This window comes from Coloeus monedula (assembly GCF_965178545.1).
Source record: "Coloeus monedula genome assembly, chromosome: 4".
NCBI lineage: Eukaryota > Metazoa > Chordata > Aves > Passeriformes > Corvidae > Coloeus > Coloeus monedula.
The window spans coordinates 63,095,250-63,112,084 of NC_138784.1; the positions used below are offsets into that span (position 1 = coordinate 63,095,250).

The 16,835-nt window shown below is 36.7% G+C and overlaps 1 protein-coding gene across 5 annotated transcripts in view; it reads left to right on the top strand.

Moving 5' to 3' along the window:
• Positions 1-16,835, top strand: part of ATXN7L1 (ataxin 7 like 1) — a 112,555-nt gene that overhangs the window by 81,149 nt on the left and 14,571 nt on the right. For all 5 annotated transcript variants that reach the window (XM_082280481.1, XM_082280480.1, XM_082280482.1 and 2 more), the window contains 4 exons: positions 6,983-7,266; positions 12,004-12,086; positions 12,940-13,196; positions 15,661-15,853. In XM_082280481.1, the coding sequence (XP_082136607.1) occupies positions 6,983-7,266; positions 12,004-12,086; positions 12,940-13,196; positions 15,661-15,853 (817 nt within the window). The remainder of the gene's footprint in view (positions 1-6,982; positions 7,267-12,003; positions 12,087-12,939; positions 13,197-15,660; positions 15,854-16,835) is intronic.

The window sequence follows — 16,835 nt, forward strand, 5'->3', positions numbered from 1 at the left end:
TCTTTATTATCTACAGGAAAGATGCTTTGAGAGTAGGCCATTAGGTTGGTAACTTGAGATCTGGGTTGAGTTCCTGGTTCTGTTGTGCCTTGGTCTCTTCAGCTTCAGTTCTCTGTCTGTAAATTTGAGATAGTGAGACTTCCTTTTTCTTAAGATTTATCTACTTACTTTATACAGATCCTTCCCTTTTATATGTCTTATCTAGCATAAGAAGGTCATGATTTAAGGTAGCGTTTCTGGACACAACTGCCTTAAAACAGTAAACCATTTAATGCAAACCATTCACTCATGAGACAAAGAATAAACTCAAATTATGTTAAAGGAATGGCTCATGCTTTCTGCCTGATATGTACACAAGTTGGCATGATTTCAAAGACAACAGCCTCTGCCTAGCTGTAGAATTTACCTTGCACTGGAACAAACTTGATCAAAATATATTCTTCCTATAAATCTGAACCCACCATCTTTTTAAGCATGATGAGCATTGTGGGAAATTATGGTATAAAATTCTGAAAATAGAAAATCTGATTGTTTAGACTATGCACTCACACATTAACTAGAATAGCAGAATAGCCTCTGTCTCATCTGTAAGTGCCTCATTTACTACTTGAAACCAAATATTATTGACTGAATAGTGACTTTTTTTCTGAATGTTGGAGGGGAATTTTATACAATTTAATAAATTTTATAAAAGAGGATTCTTTTATAAGTCTAATTAGAAGAAAATCAGAAAGAACTTCAGAGTATTAACAGTATTGACTATAAACCTATTTCTCCTCCTGTTACAGACAGCAACTTACATATCCACATTTCAGCAGACTAACTGAATCTATAAACAATATCTTCCGTTCTGGCAACAGATGGCATTCTGGCAGTCAGTAAAAGCTGGAAGGGAACAAAATAACTGAGCATTTCCACCAGTCCCTTTTCCCTCTATTGGGAACATCCTAAATATTTACTGATGATTAACAAGGTAGATTTAACCATTTAAAAGTGTTGTATTGCTCTGTTGATTGTTTGGCAATGAATATGACAGTAGTTGTACCCAAGAATTGCCTAATTCTTGCAGCCCTGCTGGGAGATAGTACTGCAGTTTTGTTTTGTTTTTGGGGAAAAATGAGGCATGTAGTAGTTAAAGATACTGTAATTACCACATAGCAAATCACAAACAATCTGAAGTGAAGATCAATGAAATTGTCTTGCAAAATATAGTGTGAAGTGCCTTAGATTACATGGCTTGTTAAAGAATAAAATCTGTCTGATAATTATCACAGGTTATAGAGACCTGACAGCTGTTACAGAAGAAAGTGTTTGTTCCAATTCCAGAGGATTATAATATTTATTTAGAATCTTAGCAAATATTCAGCGGATCTGATTTAAGGTGAAATTATTCATGAAATTTATTATTTTTTAAGATTCTGTCTTCCATTCAGCTGCCTGTACAAGCCATAGAATTTCCTGTCTTATCTTTTAGAAAGAAATTCTCAATTGACACAGAAACATTTGTCTCAAAAATGCAAATAGTATTCATGGTGTATCCAAGTGTGTTGTGGTTTATCATCCTCAGAAGCTTCCAGTTCTTCAATGCTTTTGTCTGTTACATTGTAATCTCATACCAAGCATTTATTTGACATAGGTTCTTCCAGATAATTGTCAAATTAGCTTATTTCAGGAATTATATCACTTTATTGATTGCTTTTCAGACCTGGAACAACCTTTGTTAGGTTTGCCTGATTCTTTCGTACAGCATCTCCTTTAAATTTTAGTTGTTGCAATTAGAATTTTCGGAATGGCCTCTGCAACAGCAAAGCCCAGTAGATCTATCTGTTGCTGTGCCTGCCTTCATATAGATCCAGCTTCTGTTGTTAAATTTGTTATAGTTTTGGTTGAGGCACCATCTTAGCCATTGACCAAGTAGCTCTTTCTCTTGTTCATGTCCTGTGTTGTTCTAAGATGTGCTACAAAGGTTCAGGTTGCTCCATGGCTAATGCTTTAAAAATCGTGATTGGGATGATCAGATAAAAGAGATCTGGAACTGTTTCATTTTTTAGCTGCTGTTTTAATACTTCCCTTATTGTAGTTGGAATATAAAGTATTACTGTGAATACATCATCCAGAAATATCTGTCAGTTCTGATTTTTTTCCCCTGTATCTCTACCATCGTTGCTATTAATACAGCAGTGCTTAAAGATGGAGCAGAGCTGGAGCACCACTGCACTGTGCACAAGACAAATGTAAACCATCATTTTTTGTAGTTTGCAGTCAGGGTGGTAAGGGGTATAGCAGAAGGGTAGAAAATGGGGAGAAAAAGAATTAGTAGTAGTAACAATAATAATGAACAAATGATCATAATTAGTAAACATAGCTCAGATGCTTACCCTTTATAAAAAGCACTCCTGCAGCCAGGAGCTCTCTTCCTCATTGCTGACCTGCCTGAAGGATGCTGCTTCGCTTGTTGTGCCCTAGCACGCTTCTGGGTGCTGCCGTGGAGGATTTAGGTGCTGTGATGCTACAGGATGTTCATTTCCACCTATCCGTAATCCTAAGGCAATATAAAATTAGAGTAAAGTGTTGAAGCAAGCTAGCCCTGAGATACCAGATGAAGCAAGTCTCCTTGGCCACCCTCCACAAAGTTTAGCCTGCCAGAAGTTCTGAAAATGAAAAAATTGAGATGGAAATGATGTGGTTTTCATCAACGCAGAAAAAACTGACTCTTTCTGTAAACAGAAAAAGGATCCCAAAGGTATACCTGTGGGCAATCCTTTTAAATTTATATTGTCACTTTTCAAAGTATTTCTTAATTATCTCTTGGTCTTTATTTCTTTGTGTTAAAAAATACCATTTTTCATACTGAGGCTGAGAAAGAGAAGATAGTCATGATTTAAGGATATTCCTACTGCAGCATGGAAGCAAAACTCAGCAGAGTTAACTTGGACCATTTAATCTGACATTAAATCACAAACACTTTGTACATTGTAGAAGCAATTGCAGCAATGCAGAATAGAGCAATGTTTTATGTTTTTCAATGTTTGTGAATTTCTTTTCTCACAAATTTGAAGAGTTGAACTAGAGGCTGAGCTTTTAGAATTAAAACAAATGATCAAAACATAAACCCTGAAAAATTGCATAACAGGAAGGAGAAATAATTTTTAAAGGCCAGGAGAAAGGAAGTAAAAGGAGCTGCAGGTATGAGAAGTGTTGTGACATACTACAATTATTTTTCTTGCTTGCTGAAAGGGACCTTCAATGATCATTTAGTCCAACTGCCTGACAAAGCATGAGAAAACAGAGGGAAATGTTACCTTATTTGAAAAAGAGAATGAGCTTCTAAAGCCTGTCATGATCATGCACTTTGTGTAGCCCTCATTTTTGAGCCTTTTTCTGGTTCCCTTCTAATTCATCAACATTGGTATTGTACCACTGGTCAGCAACACTGGAAGCCATATTCCAATATCAGTATAAACAGGGATGTGGGGAAACTATTTCTTACCTCCCATATCCCTTTTTTGTTTTAAGTACAACAATACAATAAAACCTCATATTGCTTATTCACTGTGACCACTAAGTATTTTTGTCACTATTTTCCAGTGTGTTGTTTCCCTGTATTTCGCTGCAGACTGAACAGCTTGTTATTTCATGTGTAACTTTACATTCCGTTGTATTAAAATGTCTCTTTGAGTTAATGAACTTTACCAAATACTCCATACTGCTTTTTATAACTGTCTCTTCATTATTTAATTCCCCTCAATCCTGATTCCATCAGCAAATGTTATCACCAGTAATCTTATCTTTATTTCTCAAGCCTGCTGGAGTTTTCATTCATGTCAAACTTGGTAATGATGGCTAAAAATGCCGCTAGTAATGAATCATAAATCTCAGAAAAACTAGGTTTGAAATTGTTCTTCTTAAATTGTTCTTATTTGTGTTTTATAATGCCTTTCAAAAATTGGAACATTTTCATAGTTATGTTTGTCAGCTAAATTGGTAATCTCATCAAAAAGTGAAACCATATTTCTTTGCCAGGATGTGATTCTCAGCAAAACCATGTCAACTTATTGTTTATCAGTTTATTTTTGTTAGCTTTTCCATTATTTCTTCCGAGACACTTCAGTGTGGGTTTTCAGCATGGATGCAAGAGCAGCACTCAGCTACCTTCTCCAAGATTCCAAGATTCAATAAGAAATTAATATGCTGAGACCCAATATCTCTCCAATTCTTTTGGAACCCATGGCCACATTATGCAGATTCCCTTATGTAAAAAGAAAAAAAGCAATCATTATTTTTCAGCTGGCACTTTGCACTTACTGAAAGAATCAAAAAGCATTTTTATCTGACTGGAGGGAGGTATCCTATTTCCTTCTTAGTACAGAAGAAATAAGGAATGTTTCTGATATGTTTGCTTTGGTGGTAGCTGTTTCATTGTCTTTTAGGTAGATACTGCTATTCTTATTAGAGTTTCTTTTGTCAAAAAAAGTAAACTTGTCTGTAGTGAATACAGATTTTTTTCCTCACTTTTTATGTTTGTTGCATGTTGTTTTTCTAATTTTCCCTTTCAACAGCTGTCTTTAAAAAACATCTAAACAAGCTTTTTGTTCAAAAATACCTTTTTAAATGTAGTAAATAAGACTAAAAACCTGATTTTTATTTTTCTAACAAACTTTTAAAATGAATCCTCAATTTTTACTCAAAAAAACTTTGCTTGGGAAAAGAATTCTTTCTAACCATCAGATATAGATATAAACATTGGTGATTTGTTTACTTTTTTAGACCTTAGTAGTTGACTATAGTCACTGGTCCTGTGCACCTTCCAATTTGCCATTTGGTTATAAATTCATCTTTATGTTCTATGCTAAGATTAAACTAGAAACCGTCACTGCTGAATGCAGCAAAAGAGAGATAGAAATTATCATCTGTAGCTTCTGAAATCATAAATAATTTACTATAGAGCGCCAGGAATCCTATAGAATGTGTGTGTCCACAAATACTGGAGTGTTTTTCTATTTTCTTCTACACTACAATGAAATGTATAATGAAGGTTGACTTGTTGATCTGTAACAAAATGAAGCAAAAAGGTTCACTCCCCTGGGCATTTTTCATTATCACAGTAATCCATCCATACATGCCCTAGAATTTGAGATTCTGAACACTGCAAAACAGAGAAACCCTGTTGGTTTTTATTAACCCTATTTCACTACTAGACCAGATAATACACTTGATTTTTTCATTGTGTATCAGCATTTTGAATTAAGATTGATCTTAGAAACTGGGCATGAGCGTTTGTTCATATGTTTTTGTATAGTTTATGTATAGTAGAACTACTTAATTTAGAGTAAAATTCTCCTATTTTCAGAAAATGTAATTGCCATCTGTTTAAAGACAAAAACATAATAATTCCTATGCTGAGATGTGACAATTTTTGCCTGCCATTTAACTTAATAAATTCAAAGCAGTTTAAAAAAGGAGAGGATCAAATCCTCCCTTTCATAGCAACATGTTTGCATTCATTGAAATACTTAACGCAGTTCTGATTTTGTGAGCAAGGTACATTTTTTGCTTAGTTACTGGCCACTGCTCTGCACTTTACTGCATCTATATTCTGAGTAATTGACTGCTGTGTTTATGGTATCACAGGTGATAGAAGTTTTATATAATTTAATTCCACCTCCAGAAAATGTCTTGGTGTCTGAATCTTCTTTGTAGTTGTGTATACTTACTGTTTCTATCAAAGTTTGTACATTTTCCTATGCTAAAATACCCTTAGAATAAGGTTTATCATCTTCAGCAGCTACAGAGAAACAGAGGTTTGTAGGAGCCCAGGAAAGTCAAGACTTGAGTTATTTTGGACCCTGCTCGATGTTTCCAAAGTGTGTCCTATGGAGAATGCCATCTCAAAGTCATCTTTTTCTGATTGTGAAAACTCCACACCTGTTAAACATTCCTTCTGTAGAAAGGCGCAGCAAAGGTGCCATTTTTCAGACACAAAAGACTGAAATTATGTGTGAGTTGTGAATGGGGAGAAGTCCCTAACCATACATGTATTATGTAATATTTTTTATTTGGGTTTGTTTCAGTAGAGAGGGGTATATAATTTATATATTCACTGGTACTCACAAGACATCCAGTTTTGGAGCTGTTGAGTAGATAAAAAGCTATCATTGGATATTTCTTCATGCAGATAGAACCCAGAAATGTTAAAATGCCGTTGCGACTTGTTGAAAATCACTTGTCTCAATCTTTTTTGCTGCCAAATTGAGACAGTAGCATTTGTTAGTGTCACAAATATGCAGTGGTGGTAGTTAAGTTAGAGGAAGTTAGTTACTGCAAACTTTACTCTGAAAAGAGCCAACTAATTTATAATAATTACAACTTAATAATTATATTGAGAATTTTTATTTTTAAGTCTCTAAGATTTTATTAAAATACACTGTAGTAATGCTCAAGTCATCAAAGATTTTAATACTTTTAAAGGGTCAGCTGTGAAGATTTCTGTGCTTAGAATCTCTTTTGTCCTTGTTTCCAGTACTTATATGTCATTCAGACACATCTGAGCAAATTAACTATTTTTGTGTTTGTTTAAAAATATTATTAGCAAACTGCTTCATTATCATGGTGAGTTTAGTACACCATACACATATCTGGTATGTGCTTGTGTTAAAGGCATGAGACCATATTTGTAAGGGCTATGTTTTGCTTAGTACCAAATACTGATTTTGCTTATGAATAGTAGGGGATTGGATCTTAAAAAAAATACAAAGGTTCATTTTCATGATTCTCTACATTGCCAGGATTTACAGATGCCTGACTTTGTAAACACCTGATTGAACAAAAATAGTCAATACTGGTACCAAGTATTTAATTTTAGCCTGGTCTTAACACACTATGTCACTTGCATCGAAATTTTTGTGTCTGTGGAAGGGGATTAAGTAACCGTAAATATTTGGTACAGAAAATACCACTTGAATATTTTTCTTTGATCTTGCAGCGTTCCTGTTCCAGTAGTCAGTCTAGAGAAAATTCCTAACCTAGTGAAGGCAGATGGTGCCAACGTTAAAATGAATTCTGCAACCACTACCACCATCACCTCCTCCTCAGCTTCTTCATCCAGCATAACTGCTCCAACTTTGGTTAAATCTGGTTTGACATCCAAGTCAGTGCCACCATCGCCAGAAAAGATTCTGAACGGCAAAGGAATTGTAGCTCCATCAATAGACAAGAAACATCAAAATGGCACAAAAAGCAGTAACAAGCCTTATAAAAGACTTTCAGGTGAGTGATGTTGTAGTTCACCTTTTGTGGTAGTCTGTCTTTCTTTGTTAATGCTTCTATAGCTCAAAATGCAGCTAATAAAATTCTGGGTTTGGTTGGGTTTTTTTGCTGTAAGATGCCGGTTTGCATGTATGAAAATGAAACCTTTCACACTCTTAGCATGTGTAAAGTATTTTCAAAGTACGCATTCTGTTTAGCTTGAAATTACTGGTAAACAGGCCCAATACAAATTTTTAAGGAAGTAAATTCATTAAAACACAAGGGCAGTAGACTTCTTCAAGCCATTGTGGGATTTGATTCTGTTTACAACAAAAGAAAATGTGCCTTGGTTGGGGGATTTTGGTTTGGTCATGATCAAGTTGAACAGTTGAACAGGTATAAGACATTGGTTTATCCTCCAAGACATGATTTTTTAAATAATCTTTTTTTTTTTTTTTTTTTGGTTTTAGATACAAGAAAATTCTTAAGGAGATACAGGAAATGCTGGGGAAGTGTTAAAAGTCATAATTTCCCTTCACCCCTCTCCCCCTGCAACTCACATATGAGTGGCAATGTTTCTAGCATGAAGATCTTGATCTTTCTCAGGAAGACAGGACAGTGGAGTTGAGGAAATGGCATTAAATGGGAAATTCCCTGGATGGCCTTAGGCAGGGTAGTTTTGAGGATGCAGGTCCCTGTCTCAACCTGCCACCAAAGCACAGAATGCCACACTGTTGGAGGGCAGAGGCTCCATTAGAAAGGTTGCCATCCACTGGGAGGAAGAATTATTTTCGGTGGAGTTCCCCAGAGGTGACCCATGCCAGCTGCTTGGCAGTGAGGAGAGAATTTGCCCCCGAAAGCTGCAAACAGATTTTTGCTCTGAAAGGAATGAAAGGAAACAAAGTGTTTTGAGGGATTTTATTTTATGTTTTTTTAAAAGCAAAAATAACTGACTCGAGTTTACGGCTGCAGAAGCTGTGCAGGGTCTATTCATCAGCTGGCAGTACTCTGTGACTCGGGCAGGAACTTCTTGTGTGTACTGAAAGGCTAATTTTGTTAATGGCAGCATGATCCACATTAGATCGTCACTTTGGCACAAAGTTAGTTCACATGATTTCTAAATGTGCACTAGTTATGAACCAGTATAAGTTGCACAAGATAAATGCTTTCATTTCCAGTTAATGAGTGTGTCCTATTTTTTGCCCGAATATCAGGTTTATTTTTTTCATTTTCTCGAATTTGGCAGTTAGCCTATGGTACTGCTACCCTGGCTGGTTTTCAGACCAGTGTGAGGTGTTTGCTAGGGCTGTGTGGGGCATGGAACAATGCCATTGCCTGAAAGGATTCAGTACACTGATTGCTTTCTTAACTAGTTAAGGTGGCATATAGGAAAACAGTACTGTTGTTCATTTATAGCTTTTCACAAAATTAAAATTGTTACAAGAAAGTAGCTTAAGATTAGACTTTAACCCTTGCATTTCACTTTTTAAGATCCAGTATATTATTCTATATTATTATTAATAAAAACTCTCTTTATTTTACAGTTAATTTAGAGTATTGCTTCCTTTTAACCTCTTATGTCCTGTAATGGTTTAGAAGCTTAATTTAGCTAATCAATTCAGAATTCCTCCTTGAGAAATTGAAACTGTTAGTGGTTTTCCTCATGTCACCACTTACCACTGCAGGGCTGCAGGTGATACTTGTACATTTTTGCACAAGTGCTTGCAGAAATGCATTCATACAGGAGAATCAGTTCTGTAGGGCATTCCTTCAGCTTGCTGGCTTTTTCTGGGGAGTTGACTCTAAGCTCTGAATTGCAGTGTCTTCCAGGCTAGGGAACTGAGACCTTTTTTTTACTGCTCCTCTGTCATGATCAGATTTGTGATCTGTTCAGTCTTGCTACCATTGCCTTGAGTATTGATGCAGCAACACAGTAATTTAGGGATGATGCAAATCATAGAAGTCCTGAGAGCACTGGAGATGAATTGCCTGTAGATTGTTTGTCACTATGATGGATTCCTCTCCATTATTATACAGGACTGTGCAAAGGCTGAGAAAAAGATCTTGGAAGGTCAGTGGGATGATTATTAGAGAGATCACATAATTTCATTCATTTCACATGAAAAGGATGAAACTGCAGCTAAGGGGTTTAGGTTTCCCTCAATCCACTGCCCTGGAGTTGTACAGATGTTAATTTTTGAAGCTCCATAATAAATTTGGCCCGTTTGTATCTGTTTCCTTCCCTTTTTAGCAACCTCTACTCTCTTTCACACCATTTCCCTGACTGTGACTGAGGTTTGTTTTTTTCTTTGCTGAGAGCTTGTGGTTGTTTGGGTGATGAATGAACCTGCCCTCTTTTCAGGAGCACTGTCCTTGTTGAGAGAGAGGAAACAGCTTGCGGAACCACAAAAGACAGTCTGTAGCTGCCCAGCATAAGTGGATCAGTGTTTCCTAGTAGCAAACTGCAAAAAAATTATTTTTTTTCCTAAATCTCCCTTAGTTCTTGTTCTCTTTGGGATGACATTAAAGAATGCAGATGCCCAGCTTACACCAAGGAAAACTGTTATGTTGAAAACAGGGGTTTGTCACAGCTCAGTTTTGGCCCTTGATCTTCTCTAGGTAGGTTATAACAAATGCTCTTCACTTTGTCCACTGAACATGAAGAAGTGGAATCCATTCCAGAGAAACAGCTTTCTCAAGCTGTGCCTGTGCATAGGGATCTGGGGGTTCCCACACTCCACATTTCCTAACACAGTAGCCAGAAGCTGCATTTTGGTGTTGATAAGAAGGTGTTAAGTTTTATGTAGTGTGGTGCCCAAACCAGGCATGTCTGTAGCTGGCAATTAGATGTTCATGAATTCTCTGGAACAGCCACACACACTTCAGCCAGGAGAAGTGGTTCCCTGTTTGCTCAGTATTTTCTGTTTCTCAGGGAAAGCATGTTATTTTGTTGTTCAGTCAATGGCAGAGGCTTCCACTCTTTCCTCTTATAATTCCTTATGTTGATTTTATCTGTATATGTTTTCTTAATAACTGGCTTTGCTATAATCAGTCCTCTGGTTGGGCCTCTTACTGACAAGTACCAATCTGGAGCACTTGTGATTTTTGATGTTTCCCTGTTGGTCCAAAGCAGTCCTTGCTTGGTGACTTTCAGAACGTGTTCCATAGCCTTATAATTGCCCTCAGGACTTTTCATTTGAAGGCATATTAGTCCATATTGTCTCTTTAGTGTGGTTTTTTTAATTTGCATTGAAGATTTTCAGTGGGTGATTCAGGAAACTGTAATAGGAACATCTTACACTCAAATCCCAGGAGTAACTAACTCCTTTAGTTTATGAACATGTGTTTTCATCTATTAAGTCGAAAAAAATAGTTATTCTATTAAGTCATACACAGCTACTTTTGTGTTTCTGTTGTGTTGTAAATGCCAAACCAACTACAACTGCCTATAACATATTTTAGTCCCTTTGTAGGTTTCACCAAAAAAGCTGTGCCAGCTGGTTTTCCCAAGCTCATTTTTTTGTATGGCTCTGCTAATAGGTTAATAACGTAACCATTTAATGTTTGCATAACATTTTAGGTCTATATAGCAGAATACATAAAACTGCTAGTAACTGTGAACTCTGGAGGACAGTTGCTGTCTAACATAAGCTACTTGTCCTTACTTTTCTTCTTCCAGCTGTTCTGCTTGCTGTGATGCTGTCAAAACATTGTAACACAGCTGTGAATCACTGTCTCCCTCTTAGCTCCCATTTGTTTGTTTATAAAGATTTTTTAAATCCTCTGATTAAATGTTGTATTTGAGTACAGGATGTTTATTATATCTGAATGTACCACCACTGTATGGTTAAAATAGGATTTGGCAAATAGTTTATATTTCCTTATCAAACAAAAGCAAACCAGTCTGCCAATTACACCATAGTTTGTCAAGGTGTATGAAGGTAATGGTAGAGAGTTTTGATGGCGTAAAATGAAAAGTGTATATCCATTGTTTTGTTACAGCTCTTAGTGCAAACCCTAAAATTATATTAACATAACCTAAAGAAGGTGATGCTATCTGTGGTATAGAAATAGTAAAATATTAATGAAATTAAATATGCAAACATAACATATTAAATATTAATGCACTTTTAATGTTAATCATGAGTAGAACTCATGTAAATGCCTTTTTTCATAATCTCTGCAAACTTTAAATTCCATCCCTCCCTTCACTTAGGGAAATAAAAACTAACATACATGTTATTTTTATAAAGATTTAGGGGACAGATTTAGATAAATTTTATTTTAAAATGCCACCAGTAATCAACCATGGGTTGTTTTCTAGAGTTTGTAAGTATGTCAAAGAAATGTTGTTTGAAGCACTTGTGATACCATTTGTGTGTTAGCCCAGCTCAGGAGCCAGATCTGCAAATGCTGTATTTCATGGCCTCGGAGGCAGCCAGAGTTAGAGAGGAAACTGAAGTCACAGGGATTTGGCTTGGTCCTTTGTTTGGGCCACTCCACTGTAATCAGACTTACTTTTATGAAGTCTTTGGCTGAAATCCTGCTCTAAATGGCTTTAATCATGCAAGGACAAAAAAATGCACAACTATATGAGTGATGCACATAGCACTGTTATGGGATGCTGGGGTTGGGATCAGTGGTTCAGGTTGAGCCTGATTAAATTAAGTTCTAACAGGCAAAAATTGTAAGCTACTCTGATTAAAACTTCTGTAATGATCTATTTTTTTTCTCGTTTCTCATTCTCCCATCAAACAGAAAGAGAATTTGACCCAAATAAACACTGTGGAGTACTGGATCCTGAAACAAAGAAACCTTGCACAAGATCGCTCACCTGCAAGGTATTTTTCTTAGAAGATAACATATCAGATGCTTTGTTATAGTTTAAATCCTACCACAGTAGTTTGAGAGGTCATACCTGCTCCTGTCTTACAGACAATGGGTATGGTATTCAGGCGCTGTCTTCAGGTAATTCTTTTGTGTAATTCTGTTTATTTGAATCAGAGCATCTGCATTATTCCACTGATATTTCTAAAAAGATTTTTTTCTTGTCATTTTATGATGCAAAAAGCATTAATGTTTCATTTAGAAGCCCAAGTATTGTTTTAAATGCTCCTTCTTTGGTTCATCTGTGCAACAATGCTGAAGTATAGTCAGTTTTTAGTAAAAAAAAAAATTACCATATTTTTGTATAATAAATTACTTGGAGGCTGCCCTTGTGATAGTAATAACTCCCGTGTCAAAAAGTAGCTACAATGTGAGACATTTCTAATGAACATTTGTATGTGTATGTGCTGCCTGTCAGTAGAGATGATCAGCTAAATTTGCTTTAAAATGTATTCATGTTTTTCAATCCAATGAAATAAGTTTTTCATTGTAAGTTAAAAGCTACAATTATTTTCTTAATATCTTAAAATTACTGGAATTCTATTTTCCATCTTGGAAAAGGTAAGTCAATAGTCTCTATTATATAAAAATTGTTGCAAAAAGTAATTTTAGCCTTGACGTTGGCATTTCTTAAGAATGACTATAAATTATCAAACATAATGTGGAATAGCAGCTTTATTTCCATAACTGTGGCTAAAGTTGTTTGAAGTAGATTTTATCTTTTAGAGTATTGGTGTATCAGAAGTGTAGAGGACTCATAAACAATGTCATGCACACACAAATGCTTTTTAACCACCCTATTTTTAGACTCATTCACTTAATCATCGACGAGCAGTTCCAGGCCGTAAAAAACAGTTTGACATCCTTCTAGCTGAACACAAAGCTCGATCCAGGGAAAAAGAAGTCGCAAAAGACAAAGAGCATCCACCATCTGCAAGGGAAAGCTATCAGAGCCAGCCCACACCAGCACAAGACTCTCTGTCAGGATCCTCAGTGAACTCTGGGCAAGAATCTAAAGTAACATCTCCTGCAAAATCTAGACCACCAAATTCTATACTTCCAAGGTAAGCGGTTCTCCAGTGTGAAATGTTGCATTCTGAAGGTGCTGTAAGACATTTCTTAGTCTTTCTTACAACTCATTTTATAAGCATTTGATACTTCTTTAGCCTATTGCACAATAAAACATACTAATATAAGAATTTCTGCTAGCTTATGTTAACCTAACTCTGTCCATGGTAGCCTGTGATCTGATTGGGAATGAGGAAAGGAATAGTGTGCACCTTTGGCTCAGAATCTCAGACTAACTGCATTTTTTGGCTAAAATTGTCGGTAATAATTAGGAAAGTTTATATTCAAGTCATTCGGTCACAGTTGAGAAGAAAAGTCTATTTACATGAATCAGTATAGGTATTAGTAGTAAAATTCCGCACATTAATGTAGAATTTTTCTCCAGAAATACTTTGCTAATTGCATCAATGGAATTGTTGTAAAAAAAGGTGTAATTTCGTGTTGATTTAAAACTATTGATATGAAACCGTCCATAGCATGTCTTCCCTGTTTTGAAGATTTTTCTTAGAAAGGACAAAAACAGTCTTCAGAAGGACAATGAGAACTTCTGAAGGCATCCTTTTGCAAAAAACAGTATGAGGTGTTTGAGCTACTGAATTCTGATTATCCTCTGGAAAACTTCCCATATGTTTTCTTTATTTGTGAGATTTTTTGGTACTAATTTTGGCTGGAGTGCATAGAGCTAAACTAGTTGGCTTTGTTCATATTTACATTTTTTCATCATTCATTTCTTGCAGAAACGTTGGTCAGGATTGGGTGCTCATTTTGGGACTTTCCTACCACAGTAGTCCCTATTTCAAAGAGATATTTCTTGTATTTGCTGTCTCAGATCTTACAGAGACAGCTGTTTCCAATGTTTTCTGTGTGGCCACCAAGCCCTAATGAAGTTTTATTCCTTCAGTGACAGAGGTGGGCCTTGCAGGGTTTGAGTGAAAAGACAATGAAAGAATAGCCACAGATGAATTGTGCTTCTCTGCCTAGTTCTTGTAAAAGAGGTGACCTTACACAGCCGTTCATAGAGAGGAGCACAGACAGAAAGGTACAGATTGGGTTTAGTAGGTGTTACAGTCAAAGTAGCAAAACTGGAATGCAATTCCATGAGAGTCAGCAGCAGAAATTACAGAGGTAGTAGTACTCGAGGAGGAGGATTTTAGCAGTCGTATGTTGTGTTTGTACAGCCTGCATTTCTGTTTCTGCTGCAGTGCCTCTGTTGGGTTGTCCTGCCCGGTTTCAGAGCAGCCGTGGCAGCCTTGCTGCCTCTCTGTGGGGGCCAGCGGCTCTGCTGCTGGGGGGGGACTGCTCTGTCCTGAGAGCAGGAACTCATGGGATGGAAGAAGATCATCTGTAGATACAAAAACGCTGCTAGCAAGGATTTTCTTGCTATTTTCTAAGTCTGTGAGAGACTTTTCTCTCTCACAGAAGAGGTAGCAGAGTATGTAAACAACCAAGCCACCTGCAACCTTGAAAAGTCTTGTTTATGGTACAGTAGAAAAATATTTTGACAACGGATGTTTTAGGATTTTAGCCAATCACCCCAAGGGGTGGCTGATCCTTTGTCCAATTAGACTATGAAGAAAAAAGTCTATAAAAAAGTTTGTAAAATAATTAAATAAATCAATCTTGCTGCACAATTCCTGCCTGCTGGATCTTCTCTCCTCCTCCTCCCTATGGTTGCGGGACACGGTGATACACCCTAGGGCCCAGGCCTGTGGTAATAATCATTTGCAGAATTTGCCCAGTGTGGACATCTCCTCCAGCTTCAGAGCTCTCCATACAACCAGAGTCTTGGTTGTACAGACTGTAATTGAGAACCTTTTCCACCCCCACTTCTAATCTAATCTAATCTAATCTAATCTAATCTAATCTAATCTAATCTAACCTGTTTTCAAACTACTTTTGAAAGGCAAGGCACCATCACACCCTGTGGAGCAAAAACATTCCTAATTTGTTCTATTGCATTTTAGACAAAGGTAAAGAAAACCTACACACTGTGAGGAGTTCTCCCAGTTCCTTCACTCACTAATCTACCTGTAGAGAGTGTCGGCTAAACACTCTTATATTTAGTACATTAATTTTAGTAGGATTTTGGTATGAAATATAATTTCATAAGTGGACCCTTGGGATTAATCAAGTAGCTGAGTAACGGTTCCGTGTAAGAAGATTTTATACACCTGGTTTTTATTTGTGTTTTAAATATACTTTGCCTCTTTCAAGATCTGAAATCCAACTTCATGACAAATTTAAAATTTCAGGCAATAGAAGGGTGCTTCTGCTAACATTAACTTGATGACAACCGCACAATATATTTCTGACAAGACCTAATGTCAGCTATTCAATGTCTTTTACTGTCCTTCTTTACATTGGTAATTTCTGGCATCATTTGCTTTGATGCTTGATGCCAGCACGTAGGTTTATAGAGCCTTTGACTGCTGATGATTTAAATGTATATTCTCCTTCTAGACCTTCATCTGCAAATAGCATAAACAGCAACAGTTCTTCAAACCACAGTGGGTATGTACCAGAACTGCCACTGCCTTCCATTGGAGGAGATATCACGAGCAGATTGTCCAGTGATGAAGGAGAAGTGGATGGAGCTGAAGAATCCGATAAATTAGACTGTCATTTTTCTGGACACCATCCCAGACCTCTTGGGGTATGTGTCAGTCTCTGGCATGCCTTGTCATTGTTCTTGCATAATTAGAGAGGGGAGAACAAATAAGTAAATTTAGTAAGAATGACTAATAAGGAATGAAGACCTTACGTTCTGAAAACTGTTCTAAAGAGAAAAAATACATTTAACACAAAATGGTAAGGATGGGATAAGGTAGAAGGAGACCACTGGTCAGTACACACGATACATTGATGTAGGACAAGATGGGCAGCAGAAAATCAGAAGTTCTATTTTTAGATGGTCTTCTCAGTAGACCTCAAATTGGGTGTAGTTGTGCTAAATTGAGGAAAGTTGCATTGCTTTAAATGTGACATGAGCAGATATTCTCTTGGTTGTTGTCCTTCTTACGAAACTGTACCTTGCAGTTGGTGGCAAAAGGCAGTGCTCCGTTCATTTTTGTAGTCTGGTTTAAAGCAGTAATTAAATGTCATTTATGTGAGTGTGTGTGGACTTAGAAACTATTGCTTCATTCATGTCAAAATGGAAAGGCTCTGGTGGTGGCTTAAGTATGTGTTTAAGCAGCTGGTTTTGTCTTTCTTCTGTGTTAGTGAGAAATTTCACTGTAAATAGCAAAAGCCGCTTTGTGATATTATCTCTGCAGTGTGAATTTATTTATGCTGTTCAAACCAAGAAGCAATGGAAGAACTCTTGAACTTCTTAGGAGTTGGTTCTCGTAAAAATTGAGCCAAGGAATACACTTACATGTTTTCCATATGATATGCAGAATAAAACAAACATTGTGATAGCTGGTAGCATTGTTTGTATTCCCTAGAGCAAAGGAGAACTTGTTACTGTCAGACACCAGGAAGAAGTATGGCCTGAACGTAAAACGACTGTCAGATGAAATCCTGTATTTGGTTCTTACAGAGAAAATGAGAATTACTGTAGTCCACACGATACTGTCATATGCAGGAACCTCCTGTTTCATTGGTACTCTTGTATGCTACTTTGGTTTTGCTGACTG